This window comes from Ischnura elegans, chromosome 4 (assembly GCF_921293095.1).
Source record: "Ischnura elegans chromosome 4, ioIscEleg1.1, whole genome shotgun sequence".
NCBI classification, from domain to species: Eukaryota; Metazoa; Arthropoda; class Insecta; order Odonata; family Coenagrionidae; genus Ischnura; species Ischnura elegans.
Window position 1 is genome coordinate 51,076,211 of NC_060249.1, and position 20,786 is coordinate 51,096,996.

The window sequence follows — 20,786 nt, forward strand, 5'->3', positions numbered from 1 at the left end:
ATGAGTAATTGCTCCTTCACTTTCACTAAAATATGGCATCATCTTCTCGTCAAAAGATAATTTATGAGAAATTGCATCAAACCGTAGAAATATTTGGTTGAGCTCGCAAAGTATGGACGCATCTTAGAAAACTTATCCCCCTGGTCCAAACTTCTGTTACCAGTCAGGCTTCCTTACTCCAGCAATATTTTTTGCTAAGGTGTGATAGCCACTAAACATCAGAATGGAAGAAATACCACGCTATTGGAATATTTTCTGAGAATTTCATGCACTATGATCACTGGTGATAGTGAACAACTTAGGCTGCAAATGTGAGTTCAGGTCATTTGGAGGGAACGATTGTTCAACAGACAACCACAGATATAGTAAAAGCAGATGGAACAGAACATCCCCCTTATATATACCGTAATACCCAGAAAGCCCTTTACCTGAGTCAATATATCTAGAAATATTTTTCTTGGAATCCCTGTGCATTCATAGTCACTCATAGTTCTCAAAAAATTTCTTTCGAAATGACCTGCACCCTCATTTGGAGCCTTACTAACTCATTATCGTCAGCGGCCAGTGGGCATGAATATCTCAGAAAATACTGCGATAATGTGATCCCTCTTATCTCTCCATTCATTTTGCTCACTTGCCAACCCCCACTGTGCACGGAGACCCATTGGTGCCGGGATATCCCCGCCCAGCCTAAATATGCTTTTTACCCTCCCACTACCTTCCCTTTGGATCCTAGTCAACAACACCACGTAAATACCAATTTACGATCTATTTGCTAACCCTCACATACTCACTTGCTTTTAGCATACTTGTCAACTGTGGTAAGCAGATCGTTCTTACCTTAGGATGCCAGTATATCTTGAAATTGCAGATGCCTACAGAAATCATTATATTTTCTGGACAACTTTATAGCAAAGTTTTTATGCATCCTTTATGTCTAGGTCACCGTAAATTTCCACTATAGCACATCGAAATGCTGATTTAATCTTGCTCGATACGTGAAGTTAAAAATATCAAACAATCACAACTCGGTGAAAACTCACCACCTGCCAAACATCCTAGTAAAGACCCTTCAACACTTATGTAGATGTGTATTTAGGACTAAAATACTTAACAATTGCCTGAAACTAAAGTTTCACTATAAAAAGGTAACATATTCTTGATAAGCTTTTCATTTTTCAGTAAAAAAAATGCTCTACACGACTACCACCGCTGCGCGCCGTTTCACTAGATTACTGGGGTCCTCCCAATGTTGCGTGAAAGCAACACTTGCTTTGTTCTTAAGTAATTTGAAAACCACTTAGTCAAATTCACCCAATTTGTTGCAATGGCCTAGAATACAAATGCATCATTGTATTTGCAAAGAGATATAATCATCGAGTGCCTCAGATTTAACATAATATGTAAGCTTAGAAGATAACCTAAAATAACGACTTACATATAAATGAAAAGGCCATTGTAAAAACAAAAGTTATTAAATTTCTTCCGTGAAAAAATTCATAGCATTTTATAAAGCATTGAACTACCTATGTTAAAAATATTAACTGCTTATCAATAGCAAATACGGAGAAAAAAAATCGCAAAGTTTGCGTTGTGTTCACGCAACGTTGGGAAGGAATGGGTTAACGGCACATTGCCTCAATCATATTAAAAATTTAATTGCTAGAAAGGAACATTTCAAATAATAAACTATTTTTGGTCTTAGATCCATCTGATAACCAATCACTACGATGGCGAAATCAGTTGTTTGAGGCATAACATGCACGTATCTATCTCGTAAATACGTGTACTTGAAATGGCATTTGATGGATAAGAATTTTTACAGTGAAATAGCAGTGAAAATTCCGAGTGGAGTGAAACATTTTTTAGTTCCTTCAGGATATTTGAAAGAAATATAATTTGAATCAACAATATGACCTAAATGTTTTGATAAAGTAATAATATTCCTGTAGTCAGCTAAAATCTTGTTTGAATCCATTAATGAATATCATAATTCGCAAAAATCAAGTGTTTCATGGGACATAGGCAACTCGGACAACCATTCCCGCATCGATCGTTTTCCCGCATTCATCGTTTTTTTCATCCATCCCCGTGAAAAATGATGGATCGAGGTTCCACTGTATTTGGATTTTCCCTGTTTGGGAAGGAGGAGAACCGTACCGACTGGTTTGAAACTGACGACCTTACAGAATCGCTGAAAGTGCCGTGGTAAGTACGGAAACCGTTGTCGGTATGGAATCATGTCCAGTCGGTGGGCTTGAAAGGGAAATCTGATGGTGCGGTACCGACGAAATACAGAATACGGCCCCAGCTTACCAACACTGACAATCGTTGGTACGGTGTACAGAATCCCACCTCAGGAATGTCTGACTATACAAAACTGCTGCCAATGAGAAGCCCCAATTTTCCCCACCCCAAGGTCCTCACCTTCTGTTGCCTCTTGAGTGCCCACTGCACACAAATTTCGCGAGTAGGCAATTGTTGCTATTGCACGAGTTATCATAATGAAGAAATGAGTCTTATCCAATTCCGCGTTTATCTAATGCAGTACTGCAATAATAATAATAATAATAACTTTTAAAACAGGAAACTCAGGAATCATCAATAGCCAATGCCAAGAAGAACATATTGACACCAATCAGTCCAAAACGACAAATCTTGAAGAGACTGAAATATCAGAATTGCTAACCAAAACGGTAATAGAATATTACGGTTCAGATCCCAGCCAGCGACCGAAAATTCCAAAAATAAATACATCAACGAAGTTTATGCAAACCGTCGCTATGGTCAATAATATCCTACCACAGCTAACCCAGTATTTAAGCAATATTTCCGACATCCATACATTGATTTATGCTGCTTCTTTCACCATTAGTAAACACTTAGGCTTCAAAATCAAACCGAACTCCCGATCTGAAACAGTGCCACTAAGAAAAGAAACAATTCCACCATGGAGAAAACGCTTAGAGAGCAATATAAAACATCTAAGGCAGCAAATTGGTAAATTGACCCAATATCAAAATGGAAATAGATCAAGAAAGTTAGTATCATCACTTAAATGTGTTTTCAAAAATTTCAACATAGATGTAGCTAATGAAAACCACAGCAGGTATGTCAAAGAGTTGCTCGAACTTAATAAACAAAAACTAGCAGTTAAAGTTGGGCACCTTAAAAGATCCAATAAGTCTTTCAATAGAAAGGAACAAAACCGGGAATTTAAAACTTCCGAAAAATCATTTTACAAGAAGCTGAGATCATCTGCAACAACTGACATCGAAGGTAAATTGCCAGATCAGGATGGAGTATACAACTTCTGGTCCTCAATATGGTCGACCCCAACAGAAAGCAATTCGAGTGCAAGCTGGATTGGAAACGAAGAAAACTTACACCTCAATTTAGTTGAAATGCAGTTTACTAAAATCTCAACCGAGGACATCAAAATAGTTTTAAGAAAGGCACATAATTGGAAATCACCAGGTCCTGATGGAATTCAAAACTTCTGGTATAAACAGTTTACGTCTCTACATGGAGCCATAGCCAAATGTTTTAATGATATTATTAATAACCCAACAAACCTCCCTGATTTCTTCACAACAGGGATAACATACATGAAGCCCAAAACAATGAATATGGAAGATCCAACACAATATCGACCCATAACATGTCTACCTACTATATACAAAATACTCACGTCTTGTATTACAAATAAAATATATAGCCATATTGACCAGAATAATATACTTGCAGAAGAGCAAAAAGGATGCCGAAAGTTCCATATGGGATGCAAGGAGCAATTGACAATTGATTCTGTAGTATTACAACAATCACGCAAAAATAACAGAAACCTTCATGTTGCTTATATTGACTACCGTAAGGCGTTTGACAGTGTCCCACATAATTGGCTCTTAAAAGTTCTGACTACATACAAAATCCACGGCACCATCATTAAGTTTTTAGAAGCAACTATGGCAAAGTGGAAAACAGCAATAATCTAATGGTCAATGTATCAGGTAAAGGCTTTATAACACCAACCATTGACATACAACGGGGTTTATTCCAAGGAGACTCATTGAGTCCACTTTGGTTTTGCCTGGCGTTGAACCCATTATCAAATGCCCTCAATAGCACTAAATATGGATACAAAATAAAAAATAGTACAAACACCAGTTTTACTTTGTCTCACCTTCTATATATGGACGATATTAAAATCTATGCCTCAAATGAAATACAGCTCAAGTACCTTTTGGATGTCACAAGTAGGTTCTCCGCTGATATAAAAATGCAATTCGGATTGGATAAATGCAGATTACTTCACATAGGAAAAGGGAAAATCAAGCATGGTAACTTCAATGTTAAAGATGACGAGTCAATATCTATGGAAGCAAATGAGAACTACAAATACCTTGGATTCCTGCAAGCAAAATCAATACAACATAAACAGATCAAGAAGGAATTAACAACTGAATTCCATAAAAGACTAACATCCATCCTTAAAACAGAATTAAATGCACGAAATGTAATCAAAGCCATCAATACGTTTGCGGTACCTGTGTTGACATATACATTTGGAGTGATTGACTGGACCAAAACCGAAATAGCAGGCATAGAAAGATCAATACGTACATCATTCACAAAATTTAATTTACATCACCCAAAGGCTGCAATAGAAAGGCTAACGCTACCCCGCTATATGGGAGGTAGAGGATTAATAGATTTACTACAGCTCCTCAAAAACCAAATTCATGGACTAAAACATTTCTTCTATGATAAATCAAACAGTTCGAAGCTTCACAAATCAATAGTATATGCCGACAACAAATTAACACCATTAAATCTAAAAAATGGCACGACCGATGAAGCAACCAACACAGGAGCTGTTCTATTAAATAGAAAGGTAGAAGTATGGGCCCAGAAGGAATTACATGGACGACACATCAATGACCTCAATCAACCATATGTTGATAAAATCTCATCAAACAAATGGTTGTCATTGGGTGAACTTTATGGAGAAACCGAAGGGTTCATGCTTGCAATACAAGACCAGGTTATCCGCACTAAAAATTATGCAAAGTACATCCTTGGTGATAAAAGCATAATTGATGAAAAATGTAGAAGATGTTCAAGTACCTGAAACAATCCAGCACATTATATCTGGCTGTAAGATGCTAGCTAATACGGAATATTTAAGTAGACATAATCAAGTTGCAAAAATTATCCACCAAAAACTGGCCTACCAGCACAAGTTAATAGATACTAAGACCCCATATTATGTGTACCACCCTGAAACAGTGCTTGAAAACGGCGCATTTAAAATCTATTACGATCTGCCTATACAAACCTATAATATGGAATATGGAACAGGTTTATATAGCTCCAATTGTCATCTCAGCTACCGGTATCATTCCAAAACATATACAAAATAGTTTCAAAATACTCAACCTCCATCCAAATACATACATCAAACTGCAAAAGGCTGTAATAATTTCAACCTGTCATATCACGAGAAAATTTCTCACCCGTGCTCTTAACACTAAAGCTACTCAGTGAAAACTGAAGAAAATTAAAGAACAAAATAATAATAATAATAATATATTTATTTGCCTGGAGATCTTGGTACATACATGTTCCATGATATATGGCAAGTCAATGTTAAGTTACAAAAAAAAAGACATAAGGAAATAATAATAGACATTACCTAGGGTGACATGGGGCTCTAAGGGGTGCACTACACATGAGTCTCACTATCTTCTTTTGTATTTTAAAAACTGCATGAGCACAGGGAAAAGGGCTCCAAAAAAGGATGCTATAAATAACGTGGGAATAGAATTCACCATAATATATTGAGATTAGCACATCATTGTTAACTGTTGACCTAATCGAGCGATCATTTATGTATATTAGGAGTAGCACTGGACCCAGAACGGATCCCTGAGGAACCCCACAGGAAATTGTTTTTTTGGGTGATGCATTAGGTGTTCCCTCTTTATTTACATAAACACTCTGTTGCCTGTTATTTAGAAATGATTTTATCCAATTATATGGAGTACCTCTGATGCCAAGTTGCTGAAGTTTCGATAGTAATATGTGGTGATTGATGCAATCAAAGGCCTTGGAGAAATCGAATAACAAAACAAGAGATTCTAGTTTACTGTCTAAGTCAGACAATATTTTATTTGCAAGTATGTACTCCATAAACTTGACATCGAGGCTATGGAGTATGTGCGTATTTACTTGACTACTGCTGTGGGAGCAGACGATGCTCTGGATATCTATGCGAAGCTTAGCTTAAAAATACTTGATTTACGGCACGAAAGCAGATGACATTAGACAAATTTTTAAAGTAAGGCAATCCTACGAGAACTACCGATAGTGATTGTAATTATGGTGACTTTTCCACAGATTGCAATGACCCCGACTGCTATTATTTATTTTCCTCGCTAGCACATTTTCCTGGTTAGTACATTCATTTTTTGTGGTCCCTTCAGAAGCGTACTTAACAAGTTCTACTGTATAATCAGCAAACAGGAAATATCATTCACACCAAAATTACCTTATTATTCTATTTAATTTTTTTCCTTACAAAAAAAATTCACCCTGCTGCTGGAAAGAGTACCATTTTGAGAAGTTGGTAATGGTGAAAGTCTGTGCCTACTTTATTTTACATGTGTCCATTACTTTCTTATATTTTAGAAAAAATGTGGCTGGCATTGTGAGCATCAGACTTGCAGGAAAAACTGCTCTGACTTCTGTGACCGTCCTCCATGCAACGAGCCATGTACAAGAAAATTAGGCTGTGGACATGAGTGCATTGGATTTTGTGGGGAAAGATGTCCAAATCTATGCCGAGTTTGCCATCCCAAAGAAGTGGAAGATGCTTTGGCCTCTCTAAACGCAACAGGAGATAAAAGTTCTAGGTAATGGCTGTACATTGTTTTTTTATGACATATATGGCTGTATTGTTGCCAATGGCACATCTTTGCTGAAACTATTTATGCCAGTTATTAAAAAGAATATACCAAATTGTAATCTTGTTATAATGATAATGCTAAGCAGTGTGATAAATTCTGTGTTGCTTGCGCATAATGTGTTTAGCACTCAATCATAGTTTTGAGATAACTGCATTTGAAAATTCACTCGCCTATCATAAATCCAAGCGTATGAATTATTGTGAGATAAATAGCTCATATTTTGCATATGTTATTAGGTTTGGACATACCACACTATGCACAAATGATTCTATATGATTCATTTGATGGTTAGGTGAGATAGTCCCATTTTTGGGGTTTTTGGACTTAACACATTATGCACAAGCAACACAGAATTATTCTACTATTATAGCTACGTGATATATGCAATTGGCATTTCCTGTTTCCACTTGTTTGAGGGGGCTAATGGTATGCTTGTTTCTTTTCAAATTTTGCTGTTTGGACAATGTTGAATGTTAGTATGGTCTTGCTGTAACTAGAAAACTTTGTGGCAATCAATTAGTGCTGAAAGAGTTAAAAATATCGCCAGAAATGTGTCGCATTTGGTCAAAGCTATCAAGACATCTTTGGGACCAGAAAGTCACTCACCTAGCATTTGTCCTCCAGAAACGGAGAATTGAAACAGGTAGGCAGAAAAAGGTCAGTTATTGAGATAGGGTAGGGATGAAACACGTTTCGATTGTTCTCGTGTAACTTGATATTTTCCTTCAAAGACAATGATTTATAGTTCGTGTGATTTTGGAAATGAAAAAAAAACATCAGAGGCTTGGGCTCAAGGAGGCTGGTTTTCTGAAATTTGCAACATACAGCAGACTCCCGATTATCTGGCTCCGGTTTATCTGGGTTGCGGATTATCCGTGCATGATTTTTACTCTTACTCAATTTTTTCCTCAATCTCTATCGTGAGGAGCTGAAAGGGTTTGTTGCAATTTTCTTTCTAATTGGGTGTAATAACAAAGTCCAATGTGCTGATTTGTTAGGTATTATTGATATAAGTATACCTGCATTACACACTAGATCTCAGAATTTATTCTCCCTCTCATATAGTAGTTGCCTCGCGGCTGAGCTTAAAGCCACCGAGTGCGTCCACTGGGTTGCGGATGGTGGGCCGACCTTCAGATATAGAGGTTAGCTGCAAGATAAGCGAGTTCTCTTGTCGAATAAGCAGTCGTGGACAAAAAGCGGCGGTGTTCTGAGGGGGTATTGGGCTACCCTTGGGTAAGGTAGACCACTTAAATGATACCGGAACCAGTGAAGATACCGTGACTTGGCGACTGGGGGCCGCCAACAATTATGCCTCTCATCACCTGGGGGAGAGGGCAGCAGCTCTTCTTCACATGTGCGAAGGTGGAGACCATACTGGTCGGCACAGCAACACGCATTCCACTACGGGCGTGGTAACATTTACTTTAACGGCTGTAGTACTGCGATGTGGAAGGCAAGGGGAAACCACCCACCACATTATCATCCCGAGAAGTCGCAGCTACTCCACTAAATTTATATAATGACATGATGGAATTCTCTCGGGTATAATATTCCGGAGGTAAACTAGTCCCCCATTCGGATCTCCGGGCGGGGACTACTCGAGAGGGTACATTGGTCAAAGATGATAGAATGTTACGGATAGGAACGTGGAACGTCAGATCACTTCGTACCTGCGGTAAGCTAGAGCACTTGAAGGTGGAGATGCGACGAATGAACCTCGATGTATTAGGTATCAGCAAAATGAAGTGGCCCCAGGAAGGAGACTTTTGGAGTGGAAGCTACAGAATGATACACACAGGACTGTTAAATGGTAATGCTGGAGTAGGCATAATCCTTAGAAAGAGGGCCGGGATGCGTGTTAAAAGCTACCTGCAGTTTATTAATGCAAATTATTTTTTTCTTTCCCTTAACCCTTTCATTGCGTAACATTTTCTCAGAGTTGTTTCACATTGGCGGAGAATTTTTTTTCACTGCATTCACTTTGTTTTTCGAAAATATGTAAACGATTTCAATGAAAAAAGGATTTTTATATTCATTTCACTATTTATTAAACAATTTGTTAATGGCATCACAGTGATGCCATCCGCACCCATGTGAAAAAATGCTCCGGATATTATGCAACCCGTTACACAAACATTAGGTGACGACGGGCAACTAATATTTACGTAGCAACTAAGAAGCTTAAAATAATTTCTGAAATGATGGCGGAGTTGAATTATGAAAGAAGATAAAAATATTTTCAGTTATCATCCACTTTCCATGCATCAAATTTTGAGCAAATAAAAGTTTTCGAAGTTTAATCTTCACATTTATAAATTTTTAAATTTACCAGCAACTTAGATTTGTATGCAAACATATGAAAGTTATTTTATCTTTTTGACATTTTCTTTTGCGTTAATGCTATAAAAACTAACTTATAATTGTGGAATTCTTTGAAAAAAGGGTTCAAACACAGCCCTGGAACTTCTGCACATCATATATCATCAGAGCCACTTTTTAGTCGTTATAAGAACGTGAGGTGTATTATTTTTTCTGTTTGTCCTTAGAGTTTCATAGGTGTGTCTTTTTTGAGTAACTCAATAGATATTTCAAGAGATTATTATAATTTTCCATGCATAAACTCAGCAGTGTTGCCATGGAAGGGGGGTTATGGGTTACAACCCCCGTTGAGGCGCCAAAAACGGGTAAGATGGCCCCCGCACCCTCCGTAAGGGCCCTAAAATCTCCGGCAAAAACCCCTCATTTCAAAATCGTGGCTTCGCGACTGTATAAACTGTGTCCACAGAGATGAAATCTATCGATTAATTTTCGCACGACTTTGTTTGCATGTCCCCTACCTCCCACATCAGGATCCTTCGCCGCTGTGTAAATTATAGCATCTTGCACAAGGCCATTAGGCCCTGAAAGCATATATAATGTTATGCCGTGTTTGTGGCGCCAAAGCAACATGGACTCATGAATCAGAGTTCTTTACTCGGATAGTAAATTTATTTCATTCTTTGAGTGAATAATTTCAAAAGGGGTCGAACTTTATGCAAGGGGTCTCTTGGTATCGGATCATCTACTCCAGGGTCCCTGCCAAAATGCATGCAACGGAAAATTAGTTGAAATCGGTCTCGGGAAAAAGTGGTGTGAAGACAAGAAAAATCGAAGTTATTTTCCTACATTTTCCAATAATCTGGAATGGATGGCCATCTTGCAATACTTAATACAGTCGCACATTAGGTATATCAGACTAAAAATATCTCCCATTCCCTACGAGTAAGATTCCTATGCTCGGTCTTATCTAATTATAATAGCTCTATTTGGTCGAAGTAAAATATGTAAATTGCTTCAAAGTTAAAAAGACCTACGCGGAGAAGACCCAATGCAGTGTTCCAGGCATACACTTGAGTAAATTGTGCCAGAGGTAGTTTTATTGCGAGGAGATATTCTAAGCCTAGTTCACCTAAGGCTGATACATAAACGGTCCTTGGGGTTTGAAAATAGGAATAAAATTAAAAATAAAGGTTTCTCCCATACTCCACGTAAGTGGCTAAATATATGTAAAATCCTGATATTTCCAATAGAAAAAGGCTGTACGGTAATATTATAAAAAAATAAAATCTCTATAGGGGAGTGAAAATACACGCAATCGAAAGATGTCCGAAGTAGAGACTTTACTAATGGCGAGAGTCAAAAAAACTGAGAAGTAAGAGCTCACCTTCTCCACGACATGCACATAACAGAATACTTTGCATTTGCATGCATTTCTTATAAGAATGGCAAAAATACTTCTAAAAATAGAGATAACAGGCGACACAGAGCGACTTGTAGTCTATTCCGCGGTGACATAAAACGACTCTCTTTTTTTTGAGCACCATTTCCCCAATGATTTCCCCAATTCTAATTTCTCTTTCAAAATTAAATAAATATAAAAGTTTTCCTAGAACCCTCAATATTTCCCGTGAATAACGAATTGGTGGACGTAATTATTCGCGCCTAGTAACTTCAACAAACTCATACGAAGTAAATGAGAAAAAGTCGAAAAAATCTATTTCTTTTTCCGAAACCTATATAATCAAACCCCTATTGAAAGGATCGTTCAGAAAATGAGTTGCAAATATGTTATGGAAGAATGTTATGAGTTAAAACGGCATTATGTAAATATTAAGTTTAAACAATAATAAAAACAGAAACAGATTATTCAACTGTGTTTAGCGTGTGTATGGTGACCATATTTTGAAATACGAAAATATTTTTCGTTGGTGAGATGAAAGGAAGGTTATGACTAAATATTGTTTACAAAAAATTTAATACGACTAAAACGGGGATAATAAACTTCAAATCTGGCAACATTTAGCGCAAATATTCAGAAAAGTAAAGAAATTTCACATTTTAATTTTTTTGTAATGGCGAAAAATCTTACACATTACTCCACAAAGTGCTCCATTAATGTAAAAAAATGTACTAAAAAAATATAAACTTTTTTCAAAAATGGAGGCCATATCAAGGTAGCCTAATCCAATGGGCGTGCAGGAAACCATCGTGAGAGTAGAAAGAACAGAGCGGAGGATCGTAGGGAGCGATTGAAGGACATAGGGCGGCATGGCATCAATGTGATGCCACCCGCCCGTTGGCAGGACCTACGCTGGGCATCAATGCTATGCCATCCGCACTGAAAGGGTTAAGCAGGTTATTTTATTAGTGGGCACTGCTGTAATCTGAATTTAGTTACCAGTTTAGTTACTATATTATGAGCTCTGCCAAGCAGGTTGTCATTTGTCGGCTACTCCTCAACCTCGTACATTGGCCTCACTCAGTTTGTTGTTGTTTATATTCTTGTGAGCAATTCCTTTCTGCAGTGAGTGATCCTCCCAGAATGAGTAAATGCACCGGAACTAATGATGTCACCAACTCACCACAAGTGGGTGGCGAGTGTTGGGATATTTTTTTTTTAATTTCAAACCCCTGAGGCAATGGCGTAGCAAGAAAGATTTTTCTCACTATAGCTTATCTCTCTTATCAGTCTAACAATGTCCTATAATGATTTTTGGTTTTGAGTGGGAGTGAATGACCCCTTTTATTTTTGGATATATGTACATGCTTATCTTTCAGTTTTCAATGCTAGAAGTTATGTCTGAGGTGCTCGAATACAATGCTTTTCCCGTCTTCTCCTTGCAGGTTTGTTTTGTTGCCTGATTGTGGTCACGTGTTTGAGTCAACTTCTTTGGAGAAGAGCCTTTCAGAGTCTGCTCATGAGGTGAAACTGTTACAATGTCCAGTGTGTCACGTTGACATTCTGCAAGCTTATCGCTACAAAAATGCTGCCAAGTTGTGTTTGAACCGTGTGAATCAGGTGAGGTTCATGGTGATTGGTAATCTGCATCAAGTCAGCAGGAAAGTGGAGAAATTATTGGACAAGTTTAGGATGTATCCCTTAGAATCGGGTAAGTTTTTAATTTTCTCATTATTCCTCATTATTAGGTTTTAAATATATAAAATTACCAATGTTGATACAGTAAACTCTCGATTATACTAAGCAGGATTTTACGAAGTTTTTGATTATACGAAGTGATATGGCGGTCCCGGCGAAAAGCCTATGGTAATTACATGGCGTTATTCGATTATACGAAATGTTTTGAACTTACGAACCTCGGATCGGTCCCCAGGAGCGAAACGTATTCGTTTATACGAACTATGGCGAAATATTTGTCAACAAAACTAGTTACGCCGGGGTAAGTAGCTAAAAAAATCAGCGCTTCCAACTGTGGTTCATCAAAAGTGTGAAATCGTAAATGATAGTGCAACTTTGGGGAGAAAGGGTTCGCCTAAAACCTCACGGTGGGAATTTAGGGGAAGTAGGAGTTCAGTAAAATATCGCGACTGACATAATGCCCCTATTTACGTGCCTATTCGTAAACATCGCATCGACAATACTTCGTAGTTAAACATGTCAGGAAGGTCGCGCGGGGTATTTCGTACACTCCTAATTAAACCTTTGCGAACGTACTTGGTACGTTCGCAAAGCAGGCTGCTTTGACGTACTTCGAAGACTACTTGACCACTTTTCGCCGAAGCACTTCGAAGGGTCCCTAATCCGGGACCCTTTCCTCGACGAGCTAACCCTCGCTAGCTCCTTTCTTCGACCCTCCGAGCGGGGGGCCTCTCTCCCCAAAACTGACCGTTCTAACTGCATTTTGAAAATCTATCAATCAATGCCATCATCAAAAAAATAATTGTTTGCATCGCACTCCTGCCAATCAGGCATTCAAGTACGTCTCTGAACCGTGTTTATGCGACGAGAAATAACGATTTTGTAAACTTTACTAAAATGGCCAAGTTAATAAAATTTTCATTTTTCATCGCAGAAACACGGTTCAAAGACGTACTCCACTATAATCGCAAATTGCTGGAAATCGGCCGGATTCCCTTTGATATCGCATCATGAGGATGTTCTCGAGGTTGGTAATTGATACTAATCGCCTACTAGTAATTCTATTGTTTTAATATCATGGCTATGATGGATTCGTTACGTTATACCTTCAGGAAGCTGCAGCGGATAAAATCGCTGATGAGATTAGAGGCTAAAAGATGATTTTGAAAAGTTCTTGGAAAAAGCAGGAAGAGCACAGCGCGCAACATCAAACGATTATATTGCCCATGACGATGATCTCCGGGCTTGCAACAATGCGACGCCGGTACCTGCATCGGAAGAAGCAGCGGACGGGACTAGTCAGAATAGCAGTGACGACGAAGATGAAAGTAAAGAAGTAATTTCACCAAATAAAAAAAGTACCTGCTGCCATCCAAACATTAAGATATTTTGATCTGGCTAACTAGTTAGGTCCCCAATTTCATTCCCATTTATGCAAGTGAGAAACCATGGTGGAAGCGGCGATGGAGAAGGGCAAAAAGAAAAATTAAACAGATTTTTTTAGCAATATCTTTTTGTGTTTACAACAGCCTTCCTGAATAAACAACTTAAATATCTTCAGTATTGGGCTCTATTAACCACCAACTTATTTTTCAGGCTACTCGTAATGAAGACGCACTTCTAACTCTTACCATGAGCTTTCTTCTCGCACGTCTCCCCGTTTTCCCATGCCGAGGGAACTTTCTTTCCAAAGTCTTTGTTAACTTCCTCCCGCGGCCTTCTGCTGATCTTGCCGACACCCACCTTACGCATCCCAAATCCCTCCTTCCCCAGTATTTCCCTTCACTCCCTCCCTAAGGCTACGGAGCATTGAGTGCGTCGTAGAAAAATACGACCCCCAAACGTAAACTGAGGCAGAGCTGAAGGCCCTTTCCCCACCTTTCTTTCTCCTGCCCCCTCCACCCCACCATATGCTGACCACTTCTTTCCTCAGGCAATCCCCATTCCACTCCTATTCACCCCTCCCACTGGGAACGTTCCCCGATTGTGGAGAAGGGCATGGTTCATCTTTACCTGCAACGGGGGTAAGTTATTAATGGGAGAGAGGCTGAAGAAGTATCTTCTACTATCAGGGAAATGGTGCCACGCTTATAATTGTCTCTCTTCTTCTATGCTGACGTTTCAATTGAAATTATTTTCTTTGCTCTTTCCACACTATATTTATTTACGGTTATGGCGCGACTATTTTTTAGTGCTAAAGCTAAGAAAATCTTTTCTCTATGTCAATGATCCTTTGCATAACTTTCAATACGGCGGAGAAAGGAACAGGAAAACTAAATGAGGTGAAGGTACAAGTTTTTGCGTGACATTTTTGAGAATTCACGCAAGTGAACCAATACTTCACACACCTTGTGAAATTATGAAACATCTCTTGTAGGAAAACAATCAATGCGGATAATAACGATTCTCTATTTATTTCTCCGATAATGGAAGATGTTTCTCTTGTTGTTTTCCGGTTGGAACCTTGCTCCTGTCGGCATAAAAGAAGAGAGAAATACTATATGAACATAGCACTTCACACTCGGTATGAAGAATATGGTCGTGATGAAGAATGAAGTCTTTCGTAGCAACGTCTGCAAAGATGATGGAACACAGTATCCGGATGGAGAACTCAAAACAGAATTTACTTCAAATATTCGCCAGAAGATAATCATATCCTACGTAATTTATAATCGTAACTGAATCTCAACAAAAATAACCAATGGAAAAGGTAGCACATTCAACTGAATATACAGAGTAACTCGAAATATTAACTTACGAAGGTTATTTTGGAAACGGGTGGAGGCCCCCGTTTTTTTTTTCTCGTCACTGAGCAATAGAGGGCGACATAAATGGCGGTTAGGCCGGCTGCCGCTAAAATTCCGTGGGTGCTGGAAACAAATATCTATCTAACGCGTACTTAATTGCTGTTATTCGCTCCTAACCACAAATTTATAACATTAAATTCTTATAATAAACTTTGCAATTCATTATTTGATTACGTTTTCTAAAGTGGTCAGGAATTTCTTAAGCGATCGTTGATGTTGAAGTATGAACGAGAAATGGGAATTTTATGGTGGTATAATTATTTAACGATCTTTCACCGCATAAATGGATAACAAAAAGCCTTTTCTATGAATAATAACGAGAATGACCACCAAAAACATTTAAATAAGACCAATAAAGACAAAAAAGGGCAGTAGAAACAAAAGCAAACATTTTTTTCGTGACTTATGAAAAAGGTTTGAAATAACGAAACTTGACTTTACGAAGTGCCAATTTTCCGGTCCCACTGACTTCGTAAAATCAAGAGTTTACTGTATAAGCATATGATACATATAAACTTCATGCAATAATACAGGCATAATTAGGCCCCTCAAAGTATGCATTATACCTTAATATCCACATGCAAACACAAAGATCATTCACATTCTTTTAATATCTTCATTGGTGTAATAATTCATTTCAGAGAGCATTGTATGGATTCAATTTTATCACACTGGTTTTCAAAATTGAAAGCCTCCATAAACTGAGCCTAAGGCTAGTACCAGTATTTTAAAGTTTGAATTCCCATCGCTAATTTGCCTATTCTGCTGAGGCTCAATCTGAAACGTGCATCAAACTTAAATATTTCTATCTACATGTATTTCGTTTTCATTATCCCTAAAATTAGTTAATTGCAATGAATATATTTTCCCTGAATACCCTTTGGCAGATAATCATTAGCAAATGACTTTAAAAACATGAAGATAATGGAGAATTTTAACATGAAAGCACAAGCAACACCAAGCAAGATATATCATAACAAGTACCACACGCTTCAACTTCGCCTCCTCTGTTTGAAGCTGTATGCTTTGGATACACCTCTTAAATTCCTCCTCCATTTGGATGATGTGTCCAGCAGCCTTGGCATTGGCTAGTTCCTGCTCCTTGATGGCACAAGCAATCTCTGCTTCTCTCTTCCGGATCCGCTGGATGGCATCCTACTTTTCATTGTAAGATGCCATGAGTCCCAGCCTAGCCTCCATTTCCTTCTCAATGGCCGCTTCCCTGATTAATTATGCCTTTTTGTATTGCAAGGAGTCCCTGCAGATTGCATCCTCGGAGTGTATGCTTCCTCTCGATTGTGGTCATTTAACTCAGAGGAAAAATAAGAAAGTTTACCGTTGATTAATGAAAATCATGTGATATAATTCCTGGAAATAGCATCAAGTAACTCAACTTAACTCTAATCATGATGATTATATTTTATATGCAATGACATTTTATAAAAGTCGCAGAAAAATAACCACATAATACAAAGGATAGTATGATGCAGGTCAATTTCTCTTTAATGAAGTTGTATTCCTTTGAACGCAATCATGATACTGTACACATTTAATATTTTTTGACTGACGGATCAGATGCCATATGATAATATTTTACTCGATAATAATCTCAGTATGGCATTAAGGAATTCCCTTCAATAATGATAAGAACATACCTGCTTTTTTTAATCAACTTGCCTGATGTCTCAGAAATGTTGAGAGGAAGTAAACAATCCAAGGTCCCATCCCTATCCACCGGGGAAACGCTAGGGACCGCCAACACATCACAGTCCCCAGCATTCGGCGGAGAGTAGGAGACGGATGGCAAGGCTATTTCCATCTTTGGTGGCAAATATTCCTTACTGGTGGATGTCATTGGTCCGCCACCACTCTTCATCATCTCCTGCCTTTCATTCGCCAGCTCTTCCTGTTTCCTCATCTTAATATTATCCCAATTCTTTCTCAATTGCTTGGCGGTACGCTGTGAGGTAGAAAAATTATCCGTTACATTGAGGTTTATGACACAAAATATATCACTGGACTTGTAACCAAACCAAAAATAAATATCCATCACTACAGCCACAATTGATAATGCTACACGTACACCACGTATATTCACGAATTTTTATTTACTTTGCCACGAAATAACAATTACAGCAACTCCGCCACCATTGCGGAGTCGTTTTAATTGTTACCCCTACCCCGCCGCTACACGCTGAAACCAAAAGCTTCACAATAATAATTCCATTTACATTCCATTAACTTGGAATTATTGTTGTGAAGCTTTTAATTTCGGCGTAGGAAAATAAGATTTACTGGTATTGCATGGTGCGAATCACATCTCGTCTTGTATTGGAAATGAAGGGAAATACTTTTCGTGGAAAATCTCTGGCCGTGACATAATCACGAAGATTTTTTGCAATCTACCAACAAAATGCACTTTATGAGGATTTCAGAAAAGAATTTTAAAAAAGTCAAAGCTTCTCACCGGTTTTTAAACACCAAAACAAATGAATGATTTCTATCAACTCAAGCTACGTACATGTGACCAACAGAGTTACACGAGTAATGTTAGATTTTTGTTGAAAATGAGCAAGTTGTCTCGCGAACTGCCGAGCATGGATAGTCGCAATCGCAGAATGGCTCTTCATGAAAATATCTCCGAATTTATGGATAGTGTTAAAATTATGACTTTGATAAATAGTTAGCGATCAATCAGCAACCATTTTTCATAATTAAGGGTTCATTGAAACAAAAATCTTTTCAACTATCAGACAATGCATTTATCACCATCATACTTCCAAACATACTTACCTTCCGAACAAATTCGTTTGAATTAAATTCGTCCTGCACATCCAACCAGGCTCTCGCCTTCTTCGCATTCGATTCGCATCCGTCTTCTTGCTTTCCAACACCTCCAGATGCTAGTTATGATGCCAATCAACAACTTCATCTCTTCCCTTGTAATCCTGTCTGTTGTGTGCGGAAATAATATTCAGACTCAGTTGTGAGGCACAACGGATTTATTTAGCCAGCAACACAAATGATTTAGGTAAGGCCAGGGCTCGCGTTCGACACCCGGAAATTGACTGTCTTTGCCCGCGTGTTTCCGCCCAACATGCAACACGAAAGAAAGCACTGCTGAATATCCCTTAACAAGATGGCCTGATTCAAAACACATTTCAATTACATTACAACATTACAATCACATGCACAATACATGACACTGTCCATCTCGTTGTCCTCCATATTTATTAATAAAAGCGATCCTTCTTTTTGCTGATGCGTTCTTGCTGCAATGAACTGTGGGCAGCAAACGTCACACAAAGCAAGATGTAGATATGAGAATTGCAGCGATCAACTCAACACTCACTACTTCGAAGAGGAAGAGTTTGTTGTTGCTGTAGGAACGTTCTTGACTGCGAATAGTAGATGGAGATACAACTCTTTCTCATCCCACTCCGGCGATAACAGTATTGTTTAAAAATACGGCCCTAAGACTCATAAGATGTGATTTTTTCGCTAATTCACATAAAATCGCAAAAAATACAAAATTTCGTTTTTATTGGTAAACCAATTTCGCATTATTTTGTGTTATTTCGTGTTATTTTGCAATATCCCATCTTGCATATTTCACGGACCTCTAGTAATTACTAGTAAATATTTACTGGAAATTGTTGAGTACCTGTGCCCATTAGTAGTTATTGAAACTACATTTCTACCTGTCCCTGGTTTTACAAGGTATGATGGGAAGTGACACACTTTAGGGTGAGGTTGTTCACCTCCGACCATCAGACATTGTATATGTTGTTCTCAAACATAACAGAATCATGCACTGAATTGTTGAGGCCTTTACTTTGTAGAATTCCATATTTAATGTTTGGAAGGAAATTTCTTAGCTTTTCTACAAAAACAAGCACTGAAGAAAAACTTGGAAGATTCCCCAGCGTCCCCTCGAAACTCGACCCTGATGAATTCATTCTCACTTACGTGTGAAATAAAATTTAAAAAAATACTGCGGGATATCAGTATCCCATCCTCGTCGCCAAATGTTGTGTGCAGAAATAATATTCAGACTCAGTTGTGAGGCACAACGGATAACATTCAACAATGGTTTTTGTAGAAAAGCTAAGAAATTTCCTTCCAAACATTATAACAGAATCATTTTAATTTCACCTTGATTTTGTGAAAATGCATGACAACACTTTTCTTTGAATAATTTACAGATTTCAAGGAGAGCTTTCAGCTTGTAGATAAGTTGAGTGAGTTTACAAAAAGAAATAAGAAGTCGCATGGTCCAGCTGTCATTCCATACTCCCTGGAAGCTCGTATGAATTTTGTATTGTCTATCATTTGTCATTTACGTGACCTTAGGGGCAAGATGGGTTCTTCCAAAATGGAGCAGGAATGTGTGGATTCTGCAAACTCTCTGATTAAAATACTTTTGGGAAATGTTCACAATATAACTCCTCAAGAGTTTAGTGACTACGAGGGAGAATTTCTGCGCATTCTTATTTTGACGAGGTTACGTGCCTTGGAAAGCAGTATGGCCACCAGTAGAAGGGAAAATATGAAAAATTCCACAAGTGAAAAACATCAGAAGTTGGTTGAATGTGAAAAGGAATATGAAAAATTTCAGAAGTGGGTTGATAATCCTCGTGCATTTCTCAAAGGAGAGTATTTAGAAATGATAAGACAACTCAGTAAAGTTTTGGTGTCTTTAAACAGTGAAGAATTCCACTCATTCTTCGCCATCTTTTCCATTTTCCCTTTGAAACCAAGGAATATTGTGTTTGATCTACATGAGGGTAGTTGGTATGGATGTCCAAATGGTCGCATTTTTTCTGTTTGTGGATTAGAACAAGGTAAACAAGCAACTAATTGTAATCAGTGCAATGGTGAAATATCGGGAGGCAGTCACCAATTTTTTTCAAATCTTTTACTTTTGAAGTAATTATTGCTGTGGTCATCCATGCACAAATTTTCATTTTGACTGCAGTTAATATTGGCATTAATAGCTGGCAAAACTGAAGCATAATTACTATCAAATTATTGACAGATAATTTTAAAATTTTGTTTCCTATGATAATGTTAAATATTATATGATTAATAATCATTTGGATTGTCTTTTGAAAATTTGGATTGGAAGTATCCTGAAGTAGTGGCTATTATACTTGAATATTTCAAATGTTGGTCTCATTTTCCTTCAATTTAGACTGATATGGGTTACTTGTCAAGCTGTCTTACATATTGTTGATACATTTACTATGAGTTAATCATGGGAACATTTTTTTAACAATCCCTCTTGTGGTCAATCTCATTCTCATACTGTTCTTTTAAAACTATCTAGATATGAAGAGTAGCCTTGTCCTAGTTATTTTTTATAATCTAAGCATTTATTAGGAAAGATTCTATCGCTGAATGTTGGAGTCAAAACCCCCGATATGTGTGCACTTAATGAGTGTTGTTTTTATAAATATTGCATGGAAAAAGGATGTGATTATTTGCAGGAGGTTTGCTATCGAATCAAAGCCAATTTATTCTTTTAGTATGCTCCCTTGTGTAATTTCATAAGCCAATGCATGTTTTGAATTATTATGTATCTGCTTATTG

At 37.9% G+C, this 20,786-nt stretch overlaps 1 protein-coding gene across 1 annotated transcript in view; it reads left to right on the forward strand.

The window, feature by feature from the left end:
• The window catches only part of LOC124157437 (NFX1-type zinc finger-containing protein 1-like), a 100,627-nt gene extending 80,447 nt beyond the window's left edge, over window positions 1–20,180 (forward strand). The window contains exons 9-11 of the mRNA XM_046532136.1: window positions 6,691–6,914; window positions 12,135–12,400; window positions 19,400–20,180. Coding sequence (XP_046388092.1) covers window positions 6,691–6,914; window positions 12,135–12,400; window positions 19,400–20,127 — 1,218 coding nt within the window. The 3' untranslated portion in view covers window positions 20,128–20,180. The remainder of the gene's footprint in view (window positions 1–6,690; window positions 6,915–12,134; window positions 12,401–19,399) is intronic.
• The last annotated feature ends 606 nt before the right edge of the window (window positions 20,181–20,786 follow it).